General features: G+C 42.0%; 2 protein-coding genes across 2 annotated transcripts in view; both read left to right on the top strand.

The window, feature by feature from the left end:
* The window catches only part of LOC146674660 (titin-like), a 414,653-nt gene that overhangs the window by 289,636 nt on the left and 104,879 nt on the right, over positions 1-20,138 (top strand). The window lies entirely within an intron of this gene.
* Positions 9,272-19,995, top strand: LOC146674662 (Fc receptor-like protein 5). Its single transcript, XM_085385203.1, has 8 exons — positions 9,272-9,308; positions 9,655-9,690; positions 9,898-10,155; positions 10,802-11,065; positions 11,188-11,466; positions 16,676-16,948; positions 18,568-18,834; positions 19,706-19,995. The coding sequence occupies exons 1-8, from the start codon at positions 9,272-9,274 to the stop codon at positions 19,993-19,995; spliced, it is 1,704 nt and encodes a 567-aa protein (XP_085241329.1).

The raw sequence follows: 20,138 nt of genomic DNA, 5'->3' as shown, positions 1-20,138 counted from the left end.
TTCTCACACAGCATGCTGGTGTTCTCAGCTTCTTGGTCTTATGGGGTGCAGATGCTCTCTAAGTACAGTTGCCCGGTGTTTTCTACACTAGTGTATTCAGCTTGAATGTTTTGATTCTGGGTCTCACCATGGTGCAATTTGCTGCTGTTTCAGGGGTGTTGATATTATGAAGATTAGGGGACAATTTCACAAATCTGCACACACACACACACACACACACACACACACACACACACACACACACACACACACACACACACACACACACACACACACCAACAAAGAACAAAAATGGGTGTGATGATGATTCAGAATATTATTAATTGACAGATGGCTCAACCTGCAGACAATAGTACATATGACATGTGAGTCTAGTAGTGGTGTGCTGATCGATACTGAAATATCGATTCCTCCGATACCAGTTATTTATGTTCTAGAATCGATTCTAATATTAAAATATCGATATTTTTGTAATTTGGGGTAAATTAGTAGTTTATCATTAACAGGAACACAGTGGAAAGAAACTAAATCATTCGGATGTCTAACTTGGAAGGAACTACTTCCTCTTCCACCTTTCATAGTTATATGCGAAATATGGCTGTATAAATGTGTTGCAGCCAAGACACGGTTTGCGATACATGTGGGAAGACAGTGAGGTGTTGTGGCAACACCACTAACCTTGTCAAACACCTCAGAGTAATCATATCACAGAATATGACGAGCTTATGTTGAGGCCAACTGAAGAGGACAGGGACAGGTGCTGCTAGGGGGAGACAGACGCCTCTCACGGAGTCCTTTAATGCTACAGGCAGGCAACGTGTTCAAATAGTGCACAACTTCAGGTTCTTCAGTTTCTTTATTTATAATTCTGCACTATTAAGCAATAAGAACAAGTAGTCTGATGCCCTGTAATCATTATGAAACTTTAATTTGAAATACAATAAAACATCAAGTTTTTGTACAAAGTATGGGTATTGGATCGGTATCGTCAATACAGCCCTGAATTTTACTTTGGAAGGAAGTCAGTGGTATCGCACATCACTAGAGTCTAGTGGTTCAGGTCACCTATTAATTCTTTTTTTTCTCTCTCTTTGTTTCTCTGAGCAGACTGTGATGACTGCATGTGTGTAAAAGACTGTTGTTGGTTTATTTTTATCTGCTGAAAATCAGAGACCACAAAATTTCTGTCTGGGCCTCCAAGAAAAGAGGAAATGCAGCCTGTGGTTTCAGCCTGAAGTCTAACGTTTGTCTTCTTTAAAGTCAACACAGCACAGTGGAAATGTGCAGGTATGACAATGTGTGAAAACAGATTAAAAGTAGCTTTGTTGTGGTGATGACACATGCTGGACTAAAGAATAAATAAAGCATGTGGGCATCAAGAGAAACGGTGAAAAGCTTGTTTCTCACGCTCATGTCTTTAAGAGTCTCTGCATGGACGTGCTGTAAATGTTCATTTATCTCTGAAATAAATAAAATCATCCATCACTCTCTCTGTCCACAACATCATATACAGACATGTTTTCTTCTTACTGCAACTTCCAAACAGGCCAGTTCCTCACAGTATAACACAAAACTTCAAAGTATAATCACTGCTTTGTAACCAGCAGAGGAGCCAGTAAATCATCTATACTTACTGATACTAATGTGTCTGTTTGGCTGGTGTTACAGAAATGGTTCCTACACCTGTGATGATGACGTCAGTGTTTGACTCCAAACTGTCTGCTGGACTCTGCAGTATCACAGAGTCCCCAAGTTTTTAGATATTTTTAGTTTTCATATCTTGAAGCATTACAATATTAAAATATTGATAAGTACATGAAACTTCTGCACTTAACTTTTACATATAACCTGAAAATAAGCTAAAAACAGGAAGTTACATCTTAATATATTTTATCTTTCTAAAAGAAAAGTGGTGGGATGAAAAAAACACACCTGCTGTTAAACAATCTAAAACACTTGGATATGAACATGTTGGTGAGTGTGTGTAGATGATACTGCAACAAACCTTCATCATAACCTTTGTAAGAAAGTGTTTGAAAGAATGAAGGATGGTGGCTGAGTTTTCATGCTTTTACTATGATTAATACAACAGCCTGAGTGACAAACTGAGACACACTACATGCTCGTGTGGAGGGACTAGCCAATCACAACGCAACCGCACTTTAAAGTATTCACTGTTCTGTCCTTTTGGACTCACTGTGGGTGGAGCCTATAGTAGCTGTCATAGTGTGAAAGATAACCTAGACAGGTTATAGAGAGACAGACAACCATTCATGTTCACATTCACACCTGCAGGCAACAACCTGAATCACCAGTTAACATAACTTGACTTTGGACTGTGGGAGGAAGCCAGAGTACCCGGTGAGAACCCAGACAGACAACCAGAGTTGGAGTTGTCCCTTAAGAAGGTCATGAATCCACTATTAATTATGTGTGTCATGACATGAGACAAGGTGTGAAAAGTGGGTCATTGTGCTGCATTCCAGATACCTCCGAACTTGGAAGTTTGAAATCGGGCGTGGCATCACTCCTGAGTTGCAGAAAAAGACAGGAAACGCAGGATTTGTGTTGGTTCTTGGCAAGTTAGAGCAATGCAGGTATGATAGTAGTGCAGTATGATGCTTGTTGTTTTGACTAATCAGTGTTCAAACATAATCATGGCTCATTCAAGGAGTTTAAAATACACAACAGTGTAAAGTTTTTTGTCACGGCCGGGTGGCTGGTGCGTGGTGTAAGAGTAAGAGCAGATGTTCGAGACAGGAATGAACAAAAACTGAGACGTTTACTTTAGGTTGGACCAACAATATAAATGAAGAATGCAAGGAAACTAGGACGATGTTAACAGTAACCTAAACTGGAGAGAAGTAACACTAGACACAGTGAACATGAAACTTAAACGTCACCAACATGAATGACATGAATACCTGAGACGTGACTCGTGATGAACAGAAACATGGCCCATGGTGAAAAGATGACCTGCCAATGAACGAATGAAAACTCACACCACACGAGTGTGACGAGGGAAGTGGAAACACAGCTGGAAGCAAAACTAAACACAGAACGTGATACTGTCAAAATAAAACAGGAAACGTGCAGACTAAGAAACACAGACCTGAGACTCAGACCAGGGAAGAAACAGACATGGAAGCAGAAACGGGAGTTTGGAAAAAATGACATAACAGGATGCAGAGCGAGGGACAGAGAGATCTTCTGTGTTATTTAGTGCGTTTATGAAGTGTAGAGGTCCAACACCTCACTGCATGTACATATGACAGGACACTGCACAAACCACATAAAAGTCTCTGAGAATAAAGCATAATTATGAGCTGGTAAAATATGTCACCTGACCTGAAACAACAGAAGGTAAGAAGCAAACACAAGAAGCAAGCCTGCATGTTTGCAGTGGACAGGAAATGTGAACACGTCACACAACTGCTGTGGTCAAAGCTACAGGAGCTGTTTGAGGTTTGTATAAAAGGAAAGGAAGCACAGAGAGGCCACAGTCAGAAGAAACACTCTGGTCTTATCTGTATTAAATGCAGCTTCTCTTTTTATTATTGATGTAAAGTCAAAGTGTTTGAGATCAGCTGAGGATCAGAGTGCAGCAGGGCTGGATGTGAGGATGGGGCACTCTTTGCTCTGCATGACGGGGTTATTGTGTAAGTACATTTGTGACATTGTTTGAATGGCACTGATTAATGAAAGTGTTTCTCATGTGTGAGAATTAGAGTGTATCACTGGTTTGAAGTGTTTATGTGAGAGTTTGAACAAAGCATGTTTGTGATGTTTATGAAAGTTACAGACAAATGTTGGCTGGTTCCTTGGTTCAGTTTAGTCTGAGTATCGTGTTGGATACATCGCTGCTTGTTGCACTTGACTCATTGTCATTGTCTTTAAGGTCATATATTAATATATTTTAAATTAAACTTTTATAACATTTTTAAAACTATAGTTTTAAAAATGTTTTCTCATGTGTCAAATGTACTTTTTATGCACAGAGAAAGAAAGATACTCTTAAACTCTTAAAACTAATGTCCTAATTTAGTTTGTTTTGTTTGATTTTCTGTCAGTTTGATCCTAATGATTTTTTATCTTTACTTCATTACTCTCTTCTATGTTAATGCTGATGCTGAGACATGGTTATTTTTCTCTCCTTTTTGATGCTCAATAAATAATTAGACTTCTATTTTTACTTTTTAATGTTAACAAAAGACAATCAGATTTTAGAAATTCAAACATCTGCAGTGTAATGTCAGAGATAGAAAATATCAGAGTAGTTTTATTATCATAGAGACTAGAGTCTAGAGTAGGGTTAGATATCTACACTGTGTTGTTAATCAATACTAAAACAGAATGAAGATACTCATTTGCATCAATGTTGATATCCATAGTGTTGTCTTGGCTTCCTGAGGCACATTTTGATGCATAAAGGAGCCATCGCACGCCAGATTTACGCTCTCGCATGTGTGCATTGTTGACCTTTGAAGTGTTTTTTGTGCTTCTTCCTTTCCTGCTGTATTTCGCTACACTTGCCAACCAATGAACATTCAGCAGACGCTGACATCATCAACTTCAAACAGCGTGCAGTCAGGACCTTAGAGGATACACGAAAGCATGTGTTGGGTGGGTGAAAGTCCCTCCCCCTCTCTGTCCCAATGAAAAGTCTACACAGTCGACACATTTGCAGGACTCTGCTCTCGAAGCTGAATCCTGCTTCTGTGAATCAGCTGAGCTTTGATAGTTTGGAGGGACACATAGTGCCACCTGCTGCAGAGATATTATTAAATAGTGATTAAAGATCTATAAATAATATCAAACTCAAAACATTAAAATGTAACACTGCTGTAAAAAAGGACAAGATATGAATGCTGTAGAAACTCATTAATCTGATGATGTAGCACACAGAGCAGTAAAATAAACATTTTTATTCCTGTTAATTATTTTATCATTGAGTCCAGTCTCAGTGCTGCTGTTGATTTCTGAGGCTCTGAACCTTTAAACTGGATCCATTTAAACCTTAAAGGTTACAGTCCCACAGCCTAAACAAGGAAACATGGAAATCACTTTACTTTGTTTGGAGATCAAACTGAAATTAATTTGATTTGATTGATTTGGTTTTGCCAATTTCTGAGCAGAAACTGAGACTCATCAGACCAGGCAATGTTTTTATGCTTGCGTTTTTAAGCTTCTGTTTATTTTATTTATTTTGTATTTATTTTATTTAAATATCATAATAATAATAATAATTATTATGATATTTAAATAAAATAAATGTTTTTCTCATATATATGTATATATATATATATATATATATATATATATATATATATATATACATGTATATATATATATATATATATATATATATATACACACATATATATGTATATATATATATATATGTATATATATATATATATATATACACACATATATATGTATATATATATATATATATATGTATGCTATACATAGCAGCTGGATAGCGTAGTGGTTAGACTACACTCCTTTCGAACAGAGGATCGCAAGTTCGATTCCTTCCTGGGGCGTCTGTATCCAGTAAGGGTCCTAAGGCTAGACCCCCTATGCTAAGTAAGCCTACCGCAGACATGAGCGAGACAGATAAATATGAAGGCATGCCGGCTCGGACGTCGCCCGGATCAACAAGGGCCGCGTCAGGTGTTGAGGTGTTGAGGCACCCTGACGAAAAGTGGGCTACTGGAACAAGAAGGCATCGGTGGGCAAGAGACGAAAACAAGGCGTTGTTGGAATGCTACTACGCAAGTAGCCCCGGCGGAAAGGGCTACATGAATAGGATGACGGACCTATGGATTCTTCGATACCCAATATCCACAATGACGGCGAAACAACTAGTAGCTCAGTGTTCCAACATTCGAAAGAAGGGACTGCTCTCACAGCTAGAGATTGACGAGGTACAACACAAATGCTACGGCAAGGAGGAGTCAGGACGCCAGGTCAGGGGGGAGATATCATCACCCCCACCCGAGATTGGGTACATAGCCCCAAGTGCGATAGGAGAAGGATCGTTGAGTGCGAGAGGAACTGACCTGAAAAAAAGGATCATGGCCAACCTGGATCCCCCGTAGCCGGTTACCAAGATTACGTGAAGTACCCTCAGAAGGTCTGCTAGATGATGTTAATGCAGCACTACGGACAATACCTACAACCAGGATTACCGACACTAACAAGCTGATCTACAATATGGCATCAGTGAGATGCTTGGCTACAAGTTGAACAGCCACAAGGGGCAGTACCCTCCATGGAGAAGGAGGCTAGAGGGCAAGATCAAAGCAGCACGGAGGGAGGTTAGCCAACTAACGGAGTTGCAGAAAGGTGCGACAAAGAAGGTGCATAAGAAATACAGCAAGCTATCCATACCTGAGGCCTTAGAAACTGCCAAGCAAAGACTCACAGCCTTGGCCAGCCGCTTGAGGAGGTACACCAGAAAGATAGAAGGCAGGAGAATAAACCAGCTGTTCTCCACAGAACCAGCAAAGGTGTACTCTCAGTGGCAAGGGACCAGTAGTGCTGCATTAACATCATCTAGCAGACCTTCTGAGGGTACTTCACGTAATCTTGGTAACCGGCTACGGGGGATCCAGGCTGGAGACGGAGCAATACTGGAAGAGCATATGGGAGAAGGACGCAACCCATAACGGCAATGCTCAGTGGCTAGTGCATCTGAGGGCAGACCACAGCGACCTCCCTGAACAGGGTCCAGTAACCATCACAGTGGCAGATATCCAAGAAAGGGTCTCCAGTATGAAGAGTTGGACAGCACCAGGGCCCGACATGGTTCACGCCTACTGGCTAAAGAAGCTGACTGCACTCCACGAGCGTCTGGCAGCACAAATGAACCAGCTGCTAGTTAACGGGAGACACCCGGAATGGCTAACCGAAGGTCGGACGGTCCTGATCCCCAAGGACCCCAAGAAGGGACCGGTCCCCTCCAACTACCGACCAATAACCTGCCTCAGTACTACATGGAAGCTCCTGTCAGGCATCATATCGGCTAAGATGAACAGGCACATGGGTCAATACATGAGCGGAACACTGAAAGGAATTGGCAAGAATACCAGAGGCGCAAAACACCAGCTACTGGTAGACAGAACAGTCAGCCGAGACTGCAAGACCAGACTGACCAGCCTGTGCACTGCCTGGATTGATTACAAGAAGGCCTATGACTCAATGCCCCACAGCTGGATACTGGAATGCCTAGAATTGTACAAGATCAATGGGACCCTAAGAGCCTTCATCAGGAACTCAATGGGGATGTGGCGTACAACACTAGAGGCCAACTCCAAGCCCATAGCACAAGTCACCATCAAGAGCGGGATCTACCAGGGAGATGCCCTGTCCCCACTGCTGTTCTGCATAGGCCTGAACCCCCTCAGTGAGATCATTAACAAGACTGGCTACGGATACAGACTACGGAACGGAGCAGTTGTCAGCCACCTCCTGTACATGGATGACATCAAGCTGTATGCCAAGAGTGAACGAGACATCGATTCACTGATCCACACTACCAGGCTATATAGCAATGACATTGGAATGTCGTTCGGACTGGAGAAGTGTAGTCGGATGGTAACAAAGAGAGGGAAGGTAGTCAGAACTGAGGGGATTGAACTACCAGAAGGCAACATTGCAGACATAGAGGACAGTTACAAGCAGGCGAATGGGAACAATGAAGAGGCCGCTAGAAAAGCTGCAACCACCAAGTACCTGCAGAGGGTCAGGCAAGTCCTGAGGAGTCAGCTGAATGGTAACAAGATCCGGGCCATCAACACGTACGCCCTGCCCGTGATCAGGTACCCTGCTGGGGTAATAGGCTGGCCAAAGGAGGAGATAGAAGCCACTGACATAAAGACAAGAAAGCTCCTTACCATGCATGGAGGGTTTCACCCCAAGTCCAGCACCCTGAGGCTGTACGCTAAGCGGAAGGAAGGAGGCCGGGGACTGGTGAGTGTCAGCACCACAGTCCAGGATGAGACAAGGAACATCCAAGAATACATTGGGAAGATGGCCCCAACTGACCGAGTGCTCAGTGAATACCTCAGGCAGCAGAAACCCAAGAAAGAGGAGGGAGACGAGGAACCATCATGGAAGGACAGGCCCCTGCACGGTATGTACCACCGGCAGATAGAGGAGGTGGCTGATATCCAGAAATCCTACCAGTGGCTGGACAAAGCTGGACTGAAAGACAGCACAGAGGCACTAATCATGGCAGCACAAGAACAAGCTCTGAGTACAAGATCCATAGAGGCTGGGGTCTATCACACCAGGCAAGACCCCAGGTGCAGGCTGTGTAAAGATGCCCCAGAGACAATCCAGCACATAACAGCAGGGTGCAAGATGCTAGCAGGCAAGGCATACATGGAACGCCATAACCAAGTGGCCGGCATAGTGTACAGGAACATCTGTGCCGAGTATAACCTGGAAGTCCCGAGGTCAAAATGGGAGATGCCCCCAAGGGTGGTGGAGAATGACCGAGCTAAGATCCTGTGGGACTTCCAGATACAGACGGACAAAATGGTGGTGGCTAACCAACCGGACATAGTGGTGGTAGACAAACAGAAGAAGACGGCCGTAGTGATCGATGTAGCGGTTCCGAATGACAGCAATATCAGGAAGAAGGAACACGAGAAGCTGGAGAAATACCAAGGGCTCAGAGAAGAGCTCGAGAGGATGTGGAGGGTGAAGGTAACGGTGGTCCCCGTGGTAATCGGAGCACTAGGTGCGGTGACTCCCAAGCTAGGCGAGTGGCTCCAGCAGATCCCGGGAATAACATCGGAGATCTCTGTCCAGAAGAGCGCAGTCCTGGGAACAGCTAAGATACTGCGCAGGACCCTCAAGCTCCCAGGCCTCTGGTAGAGGACCCGAGCTTGAAGGATAAACCGCCCGCAGGGGTGTGCTGGGTGTTTGTTTTTTTTTTTTGTAAGAGCACATGTCTTGGACTTGTGTTCTCCTTATTTCCTCTTTAACCCTCAGTCAGCTCACATATGTGTAATGAAACTTACTGTCTGTCTGTTATTGGTCAGTTTAGTCTGTGTGTTAAAGGCCTTTTCATAAAAATCTGGTCAGATCTTGTTAAGTTGTTATTTCTGTGTAAAAGGAAGGAAGCAGAGAGAAGAAGTTTTAAAACCTCTTTGTTTCCTTCACAGCTCTTTGGTATCTGCTGTGCTGCTGCTTCACTCTCTCTCTTTACAGAAAGTATTAGAAGTTTTCAGACGTGTCACTGCTGGATGTGAGGATGGGAGCCACTTTGCTCTGTGAGCTGGGCCTATTCTGTGAGTACATCACTGACTTCTATTGTTTGATTCATACTGATCCATAAACATGTTTTAGTAAGAAGAACAGAGCATCAGTCACTTGTACCATTTCAGGTCATGTGATCAGAGGACTCTCATGTTTGTTACCAACATGGTTGTTTGTAGACTGGATTAGATTTTAGTGCACTGACTCAGATCAGAGTGGAGCTGGTTTAGTTTATCTAACAAAGGTTTGTTTCTCCATCAGTGATAATTTGATGCATACAAATCATAGCAGCCACTGGTACAACCACAAGTGTTTGATTTATTTTGGATTTGTGTGTCTTTAGTTTGATAAAGTCTGAAGTTTCTGTCTTTATTGTAGTGCTCTGTACACTCCTCTGCACTGGACACGCTCAAGGTGACTGAACAGTTTTTACTTTTTTTCTGTCTTTTAATTTTTCTGGTAAAAATCCTCTCAAAATACTGCATGAATCTTAATTACAGTTGACTTATGTTTTATATTTATTTATTATTAAATATATGAACAGTGTATGAACATACTGTCACAGATTGTTTCGTGCATAAAAGTGTTTCAGGTTAACTTTGTGGTCATATTGGATTTTAGATGCTGTGTTAACTATTGAACCCAACCGGTCGAGTTTTTTCATTGGAGAGTTTGTTACCTTCAAATGTGACATAAATGAAGGAAAAGACACTGACTGGGAATACAAAATCAACAAGGACGGTCGAGAATTAGTTAGGTACAGCACACAAAAAGACAAACTTTTGTTTACAAGTCAAAGTGGTGAATATCAGTGCTCTGGTCGCAGGAAGAGTTCACATGATACAAAGATCAGTAATACTGTCTCTATAACTGTATTAGGTAAGTCCTCAGTGAACAACAATGTGATGATTCATGTTGAAAATCATCTGAATTATAAAATTCTCAATACATTTAATTAATGTTGTCATTGAAATTTGAAACTTTAACAAGGACTACTATATTTTAGTGGTTACTTTGCTCACAGCATACACAGTATTACAATACTCACAGGCTGTCATTTATTATTACTTCATGTGTGTATTTTATTGTATAACAAGAATAACTGTGTATGAAATACATTTTAAATAAGGAAAAGAAGAAACATCAAAAGTTTCATAAAATTTAAGGTGATGATGTTTCTGTTATCTAAACCTGAAACTAGGCAGATCCCTCTGAACCCATCATTGTGTTTCCTTCAACAGTGAACTGCATTAATTTACATTCAGTGTGACTTCTTCAGGCCTGAGATTTGACAAACATTTATAATATGACTATTTAGAGATCTACAACCTGAATTACTGCAGCTCTGTCACCATGTTGAGACAGAAAAATGGCAAACATTTGAAGTGTCTGAAACTGCAGAGAAAAAAAATATAATAGGGAAATTTGTAGATTTTATTTTGTGGGAATTTGAAATGAAAACATATTTTGAAATGCAGCTTTTTCCCCTTTATAATAGATCTGTCTTCGTTTTTCATAACATCAGATAAACCCAGGGCCACACTGACAGCAGGAACAACAATCATACCAGTAGGGGGCAGTGTGACACTGACCTGCTCTGTGCAGAGCTCTGATGGATGGAAATATGAGTGGTTCAGACGAACCCAAACAACCTCTGAAGTTCAAATCAGAGATCAACAAAACAGAGATATCAGAGTATCTCAAGGAGGAATCTACAGCTGCAGAGGAACAAGAGGAAACCCAGTTTACTACACTGATATAAGTTATGATGTCACCATTGAGATAACCTGTGAGTTCAGTCATTTAGTTTGAAATATACATTCACTCATGATTATCAAACATACAATGTAAAGTTTTCTGTGTTGATTTCATGTTTCTGTTTGTATCTCAACTGTTAATATGTGTGAACAGTTTCCAATAAAGTTGTTGTAAAACAACGACCCAACTGGCCTCAGATATTCAGAGGTGAGACGATCACTCTGACATGTGAGGTGCAGGAAGGAGGTGAAACCACCGAGTGGGAGTATGAATGGAGAGGACCCAGGACACCCACACAGTGGACACACAATAATGATGTGACATTCAGAGTGTCTGAGTCCAGCAGTGGAGACTACATGTGTAAGAGTCGATGCAGCGATGACTCATATTCTTCAACAGAGTGGAGTGAAGCCTTCACATTGTCAGTATCAAGTAAGTCATGTTTGTTGTGTGATCTCCATTTGACAAATGTCATAATGGTCAGCACAGGATGAATTCAATGGTCTACAAAGCATGTTACATTGTTAGTCAGACAAAGAGCTGCAGCTGATAGTAGCCTCATTGTAGACAGTTTGTCACCACTTTGTGTCACGAACTTTCAGCTGGTATAGAGACGCCAATGCTGCTGCTCCATCACCTGAGGACAATGATAATATAAACAGGATGAAAATGTAGTATTTTGCAAACTCCCCCAACAAATAAAAACAAATATAAAACTTCATCTCATCAAATACTGCTTTGTTAAAATTAATATGAAGCACACACACATGACTGGGTTTCATACAAAGGTTTTTGATTTTATTTCTATTAAACTCATTGATTTGCATGTTAACCTCAAAGTAATTTTATGAAAGCAAATCAGACTCATTCCAAGTTCTTCCTGAAAATGTCTCATTTGTACAATATTATGTCTTTGTGGGGAAAAATGTGTTGATGTCCATTCTTTTAAACAGTTTCTGTCTGTGATTCAACTCTTTTTCATTCACTTTATTTGAAAACAAACAAACAAACAAACACAGTGGAAGCTCAGATGTCCCAGTTTTACAGCTGGCCTCAGATCAGCTAACAGTTAATAGTTCACCTATCTTGGCATGAGTAAAAGAATTAAAACTAATATTTTTTTATGATTTATAAAATGGTATAAATAGATCAAGGTGATGAACATCAGCTGAACATTTTATTTTGTTGTTGCAGTAGGTGAATGCAATATTTAAAATAAAAGGTCAAACCATAGCTAATAACTTCCAGTCAGCTTGATTGTCTGAACTTCATTTTAGTTTTTTTCAAATAAGCTTTTTATTAATAGTTGTAGTAAGATGACTTTATAAAAACACACGTGGCGGCTAGTAGTGATAATGGGTGCGGACCCATGGCGCCAGCTGGATGCTAAAGGCAAAAGCTGACAGTGTCATGGTTCTGAGTCAGTTTGACCCAGTATTTTGAGTTGTTATGTTTTGGTGTGTTTTTGCATTTTGGATTTTTTTCTTATTATTATGATGATGATGATGATGAATCTATGTTTCAGTTATTCTTGTTTAGGGATTAGTTCGTAGGTTTTGTGTTCTCATGTTTATTGCAGGTTTAGTTCTACTTCCATGTGCCATTTTCTGTCTGTCTCTCAGTGTCGTGTCTGCGTCCTTGTGTAGTGTTTTCTTGTTTCCTGTTTTATTTTGAAGGTCTGCGTCTCATGTGAGTGTGTTCAGTTTTACCGCCCTCGTCTCGTTAATTACTCCCAGCTGTGTTCACCACCTGTGTGTAATCTCCCTGTGTTTCTCTGTGTGTATTTAAGTCGCGTCTTCTGTCATTGTAGTTGCTGGTCTGTCTGTGTAGCCACCATGTCTCATTCGTGTGTCTCCCTGCTGTCATCATCATGTGCCATCATCTTCCTTCCTTCCTTTATGTTCAGGTTTGTGTTCTTGTTCATGCTCAGTAGGTTAGTTGTCCCAGTGTAGTTTAGTTCTCCGTTTTGCCATTTGCCTATCTATATTTCGTGTTCAATTAATCACCTTCACACCTTCACAACTGCCTGCGTTTGGATCCTCCTTTATCATCTCCACACGGCTCTTCTCACTCGCCGTGACAGTACGGACCAGCCAGATATGGATCCAGCGGTGTTCAGCCCTCCCAAGGAGCTCCAGGAGGTCATAATCGACGCAGCCTCCAGGTTAGTGAACCTATGGCTGGAGCATGAGGGAGAGGGATTTCTCAGCTCTGTGGAAGCCAAGCTTCACCAGCTGATTTCCGGTTATCCCTGGCTATTGGACTCATTGCACCCGCTCGTACAAAACTTCATTTTTTACGAACTACACCTTCACCCCTATCCCCCCACTGCTACCACTCGCCCGCTCGCTTCCACGGAGGACGTGTTGTCCGAACCGCCATCCGAGGAATTACCCGGCCCGTTGTAGCAGTCTCCGAAAAGAAAGCAATGTTCACGCCGTCGGCGCAGCACCCCACACCGGCAGTGGTGAGTGAGAGGGACACTGCTTCTGCTTTTTCAGAAACAAGGACAATTTATTCTGGGGCCATTTTCTGTGTTTCCACAGAAGATAATAGTGGTTTTTCTATGGCCACTGCTTCAAAGACTGTTTTTCCTGAGCCCACGCTCTGTGTTAATGACTGTTTCCACTCTGTTGTTTCCAAGCCTGGAGTTACTGAGCCTGGCATTATGAATTTAGGGAATGAATATGTTAGGGGAGCTTTTTCGTCTGCATCGGTTCCTTCAGGCAAAGCAATAAACTTCACTGAAACAGTTTTTCCTGACCATATCCCCCCCATCCACACCTTCACCACAATTCCATGTGGGGTCTGTAACACAGTTAGCAGTTCAGTCAGCCGCCACGCTGCCCCCAGTTCAGTCAGCCGCCACGCTGCCCCCAGTTCAGTCAGCCGCCACGCTGCCCCCAGTTCAGTCAGCCGCCACGCTGCCCCCAGTTCAGTCAGCCACTCCACCACCTATTACGCCTCCACTACAGCCGTCTCTGCTACCTATAGCTCAGTTGCCACGAGCTCAGCAGCCTACCCACTCATTCATTCAGTCACCATCCTCACCGTCTCATTACAAGCAGGGAGCGCACTTCATCGTTATATCTGCTGGTTCACTTAAGCTGGCATCTCAGAGACAGTTGTTCCCTCTAGGGCCTCCCCAGAGGCTGGGTGTCAGTCACCAGCTAACTCTGGACCCCTAGAGGTCAAGACGCCAGCACCAGCAGCTTCACTGGAGAACTTTACTGAGCAGTCTCAGCCGTCATCCCCTGCTGAGAGCTCCAGTGAAGGACCCGTTCAGTCGCCTATCTCAGCTGGAGGGCCCGATGAGCCCGTCCAGCCTCAGGCCAACTTAGCTGGAAGGCCCGAGGAGCCCATCCAGCCAGCCCCAGGTCTCATCAGCTGGGGGTCCTGGAGGACCCAGCCAGCACATCCTCATGTCAGCTGACGGTCTGGGGAAGTCTGTTCAGCTGTCACCTGCTGAATCATCTCCTGCGACTTCTACATCGTCGCCTGCAGCATCCGCATCGTCGCCTGCAGCATCCGCATCGTCGCCTGCAGCATCCGCATCGTCGCCTGCAGCATCCGCATCGTCGCCTGCAGCATCAGCGCCACTGTCAGGTTCCGCAGCCGCCACGCTGCCGTCAGGTTCCGCAGCCAGCCCTTGGAGGGGGGGTACTGTCACGGATCTGGGTCAGTTTGACCCAGTATTTTGAGTTATGTTTTGGTGTGTTTTTGGATTCTTTTCTTATGATGATGATGATGAATCTGTGTTTCAGTTATTCTTGTTTAGGGATTAGTTCGTAGGTTTTGTGTTCTCATGTTTATTGCAGGTTTAGTTCTACTTCCATGTGCCATTTTCTGTCTGTCTCTCAGTGTCGTGTCTGCGTCCTTGTGTAGTGTTTTCTTGTTTCCTGTTTTATTTTGAAGGTCTGCGTCTCATGTGAGTGTGTTCAGTTTTACCGCCCTCGTCTCGTTAATTACTCCCAGCTGTGTCCACCACCTGTGTGTATTTAAGTCGCGTCTTCTGTCATTGTAGTTGCTGGTCCGTCTGTGTATCCTCCATGTCTCATTCGTGTGTCTCCCTGCTGTCATCATCATGTGCCATCGTCTTCCTTCCTTTATGTTCAGGTTCTTGTTCATGCTCAGTAGTTTAGTTGTCCCAGTATAGTTTAGTTCTCTGTTTTGCCGTTTGCCTATCTACATTTCGTGTTCAATAAATCTCCTTCACGACTGCCTGCATTTGGATCCTCCTTTATCATCTCCACACAGCTCTTCTCACTCGCCGTGACAGACAGAAATAACAAAATTCTCCTTTAGATAATAAGACTGTCTACTGTGACTCTCTTTCTCCTCATTGGAGGCCACCCGTGTTGATCGAAGATTGACTTTTACTTAACCGGGTGAAGGGACACTTTCTCTTGGTTGAACACATACGCATGTACAGTGACACAGACCTACACTCAACCCCCCCCCCCCCCAAACACCTCCAAACACCTTTGAAGCTTATGTCTTCTATGTTGTGAGATGTGGTGATTCATGTGTTGTTGTTTTTTTTTTTTTTTTTTGTTTTGTTTTTTCTCCTCGTCTTTCCTCATGTTGTGCATTTTCCATTGTTGTACCTCTCTCTGACCTGCCTACCCTATGAGATGTTTGTGTAATGTATGTATGATCGGAAGGGAAAGATGGCGCTGGCACGGCTGGCAGCCTTAACCCAGTTTCCCTCGGGATGAGTAAAGTATTATCAATCAACACTACTAGCAGCAGCATCACATCCTTGATACCACATTGCAACCACAAGACCTTGTGATAGCAACACTAGCAAAACTATATAGAGGATTACCAGAATGCCAGTCGCACACTCTTACACACCTTTTGACTACATGTTTCTGTATACATTAGCACATGTTTTGTTTGTTTTGTTTTCTCAAAAACTAAACATGCAAGAAGGATGAATGATGGCTGAATGATCAGAATGCCAGAAAAATCTAAATAACTTAATTCATGCTAATGCTCGCCGCTACCACCATATTGATTTCACCTTCGAGACTCTCACAGAAGACTCCCTTTTCTCGTTCACCAAAATTTCCCCCTCTGATCTGAACTAATTTAGCCCAAACGGTCAGCAAATCAAGGCATCATGAACTGATGCCTGTCACTCACTACTCTATGAAGGTGAATGATAGATGATGCTGTGGAACATGGGCTGTGAAAAATAAGCCCATGTAGTTAAATCCTGTGTTTTTCTTTGGACTATTTGGTGTTGTTGCTGCACTTTTTTACACCAGCGTTTAAACAATGTGTTCTAAGATCATTTTAAACACACACACTCACTCAAACACATACACATCTCTGAATCTCTGAACACACGCATATTTCCAACACTCTCCTCCTATTCCCACATAAATGAAAGATGCCATTCAGTGCACTGTAACTATTACAACATTAATAAACAGAAAACAATGAGGTATTCAAAACTATTTTTGATTTGAAATCTGCTTTTTAGCCAGGCAGTCTGATGTGTCATGTGCAGAGAAATTACACGTTGTTTTCTCAATTGCTCTGTGAATGTTTAACATTTGATCGGTGCTGTGAGAAATTTCTTTCTAAGACAAGCAATAATTTAATGTTTAACTTAATTCTGTTCCTTCAGCAGCAAGTAAACCCAGAGCCACACTGACAGCACAAAGTTCAGTCATACCAGCAGGGGGCAGTGTGACACTGAGCTGCTCTGTGGAGGGCTCTGCTGGCTGGAAGTTTGACTGGTTCAGACGTGATTCAGTCTCTTTTAAAGCTCAGCTCATGAGAGGAAATGAAGCAAACAGAGATATTAGTGTCTCACAAGGAGGTCTGTACCACTGCACAGGAGGGAGAGGAGATCCAGTTTGCTACACAGAGGACAGCCGTGACGTCACCGTTGTGGAGATTTGTGAGTTTTTTATAATTATATATATAATATAATTTTTATAAAGTTTATAGTTGATATACTTTATCTTTCTTATCTTATCTTCTCTTCTAACTTTAGCTAGCAACTGGGAGTTTGTTGACCTTTAAATGAGGGACACTTTCTGAGTCTGTTATCATGGTAACATACTGATCTATTGCAGGTTTTCTTCAACAAACTCTGTTTCTCTCTGACTCTTTCCCTCCTGCTGCACCTGAATCCACTTTCAAAGCTCAGAGTGAAGCAAGTTCTTCTACACAAGTTGATTCACTTCAAGTTAAATGAGGGCAGCAGCGTTATCATCATTGTTAAGGGCCACAGGGGAGAAGCCATAATAACAAAGATGAAATTCTTACAAAACAGCTAAAGTTCAGGAGCAATGAAGACAGTGCACTTGGTTCACCTTCCAGAATTCATCTCAGTGGTGTGTGGACTTCCACCCCCTAAAGGGGCACACATGCCTTAAAATCAACAGTTCCACCTTTTGTGTTGCTCCACTTTACTGTCCTTCTGCACAGTCCGTGTAACAAAACAATACGTTACAAATACTGGTCATGTCTCCAAAATGACTTTCAGTCCTCACAATTACTAAAATAAACTGTTAACGAATTAAATAAAAGAAATGGAAGCATTAATAAAAGTGGACACATATTCTGGGCGCACCACATAATCGTAAGTCAGTCAGGTCACTGACTATCTTGGGATTCAGTCTATAACCAAACTCAAACATATCAAGAGTGTCATTTTCCTACACAAAAGCTTTTATTTGCATAAATACAGCTTTTTCTAATACTTCACTAAACGAGGGAGGTTTAAAATTGGTTTGTAATATATTTGTGTCCAAGTTTGAATTCTTTAAAATGACAATAAAAATTGATGGTGGTTTTAAATGTTAAGTTTGAGATACAGGCTGTATCCCAATTCGGGGTCTGCAGCCTTAAAGGCCGCATTTTAAGGCCGATTACATCACACCGACCCGACAAAGGCTGTCCCAATTCGAAGGCTGCTCGAAATGCGGCCCTCAAATGCGTCCTTCATTTCCCTGAATTTTAATCACTGATGACTTTCTTTCTCTGCTCACACACTTAACTCAGAGTGAACATACTCAATGAACATGATTTGCTAGTTCACCTCAAATTCAGTTTTTATGAAACTGGTGTGACTGATGGGTCCAGAGATTTTTGTTGTGACCCATCTTTATTCAGTACATGCATCACACCACAATTTCCAACCACTACTTCGCCGTGTTTTTAACACCATGGGTGTGATTGTGAATGCCATACAGGTGCGTCCGCACGGCACCACAAACCACGCCCCACCACAGAAACCAAAGCATACTTAATCCAACTCATGAAAAAAAAATATATACAACATCAATAAAAAAATAACAACTGAATGATGTAAATGCTATGAAACTTTACTAAAAGTCATAAATTGAAGTTGTTTACATGGTATCATAACTTTGTGTGTATATGTGTTGCTGTTCATTCTTCTAAACAGTTTCTGTCTGTGAATCAGCTGTTTTTCACTCACTTTACTCTCATTTAAACAGCAGAATTTTTATGTCGCTATTTGTATCTAACTGGATATTTTTCTGTGAACAGTTCCCAGTAAGCCCACTGTGACCCTGCAGCCATCCTGGACTCAGATATACAGCGGTGAGACAGTCACTGTCAGATGTGAGATTCAGGGAGGTGAAGGAGCTCAGTGGACGTATGAATGGAGAGCAGCCAAGTTAAACACACCTCCAACATCCAATGAATACAGAATCATCAGAGCTACTGAGTCTGACAGTGGAGGATACAGCTGCCGGGGCAGGAGGGACTATTTCTTCTCAGAGTGGAGTGATATCATCACACTGACTGTATCATGTAAGATCTTTCATCCAGAGTATCTAAATAAGGAAAAAGCACTTCTTCTTTCTTACAGCTTTATAACTGTCTTTCATGTTGGTCAGTAAAATGTTTAGTTTTTATTCCAACAACAAAAACCTGAACAGCAGCTTTTTATTCACAGTGAAGAGAACAAAACATATGAGAGTAACTTCTCTGCTGTGCAGCTCTAATACATGAAAGATGAAATGCAGAACAAATGCTGGATCTGTCTCAGCTGCTCCACCACATCCACTAAGAAACATTAAATCCACTGATTGTTCCTCATGTGTGTTTTTAACTTAGAAATGCAGCAAATTAAATATGAAAGATTAGTGTTGTGTTTGTGTGATAGTTGTACAGTTTGTTGTAGCTTCACCAGTAAGGTTATGTGATATTTATTATTTCCATATTTCCACCAAGTTATTTCAACTGGTTTGATTCAGTCATTGACTTTTGTTCTTTTTCTAAACTGAACTGCAGATAAACCAAAGGCCAAACTGAGAGCTGATAACACAGCTGTTCCAGTAGGGGGCAGTGTGACCCTGACCTGCTCTGTGAACCCATCATCATCATCTGGATGGAAATACTACTGGTACAGAGATGAGAAATCCTCTGAAGCCCTGACCACACAAGATGCAGTTTTCCACTCAAATGGACAAATCAGTGTCTCACAGGAAGGACTCTACAGGTGCAGAGGAGGAAGAGGAAACCCAGTTTACTACACAGAGGACAGCCAGTCAGTCAGGATTGGGAAAACTGGTCAGTTTAACATGAAGTCAGATAAATTCCTGATTAAGGAGGAAGATGAAGAACAAAAGGCATTAACATTTTTGACATTCGTGTGTTTTTATTGTACTTTCTTGAACAGTAACAGCCTCAAACAGGCCTGTTGTGACTCTGTATCCAAACTGGTCTGAGATATACAGAGGAGAGACGATCACTGTCAGATGTGAGATCCATGGAGGAGACACTGAGTGGGATTATGAGTGGGAAACAAACAGCATGATAAAAGGTCCAAATCAAAATGAATACAGGATTAGATCTGCTTCATCATCCAACAGTGGAAACTATCGCTGTAAGGGCAGAATGAAAAGTTCACAGCATGAAACAACAGAGTGGAGTGATTCAGTCACACTGACAGTTTCTGACAGTAAGTAGAGTCATAGTTCATTTAACCTGGAAATAGAAACAGTTTGTAAAAATGTGTTTTTATTAGTACATGTTGAGATATTTGACATGTTTAGATAGTCTCACTCTTAAAGTTCATCATAAATATTTGTGAGTCAACATTTTAGTGACAT

Source organism: Rhamphochromis longiceps, linkage group LG3, assembly GCF_057381845.1.
Source record: "Rhamphochromis longiceps isolate RC_006_pf linkage group LG3, R_longiceps_female_GT1.1, whole genome shotgun sequence".
NCBI classification, from domain to species: domain Eukaryota; kingdom Metazoa; phylum Chordata; class Actinopteri; order Cichliformes; family Cichlidae; genus Rhamphochromis; species Rhamphochromis longiceps.
This window is presented reverse-complemented; position numbering and strand designations above follow the sequence as displayed.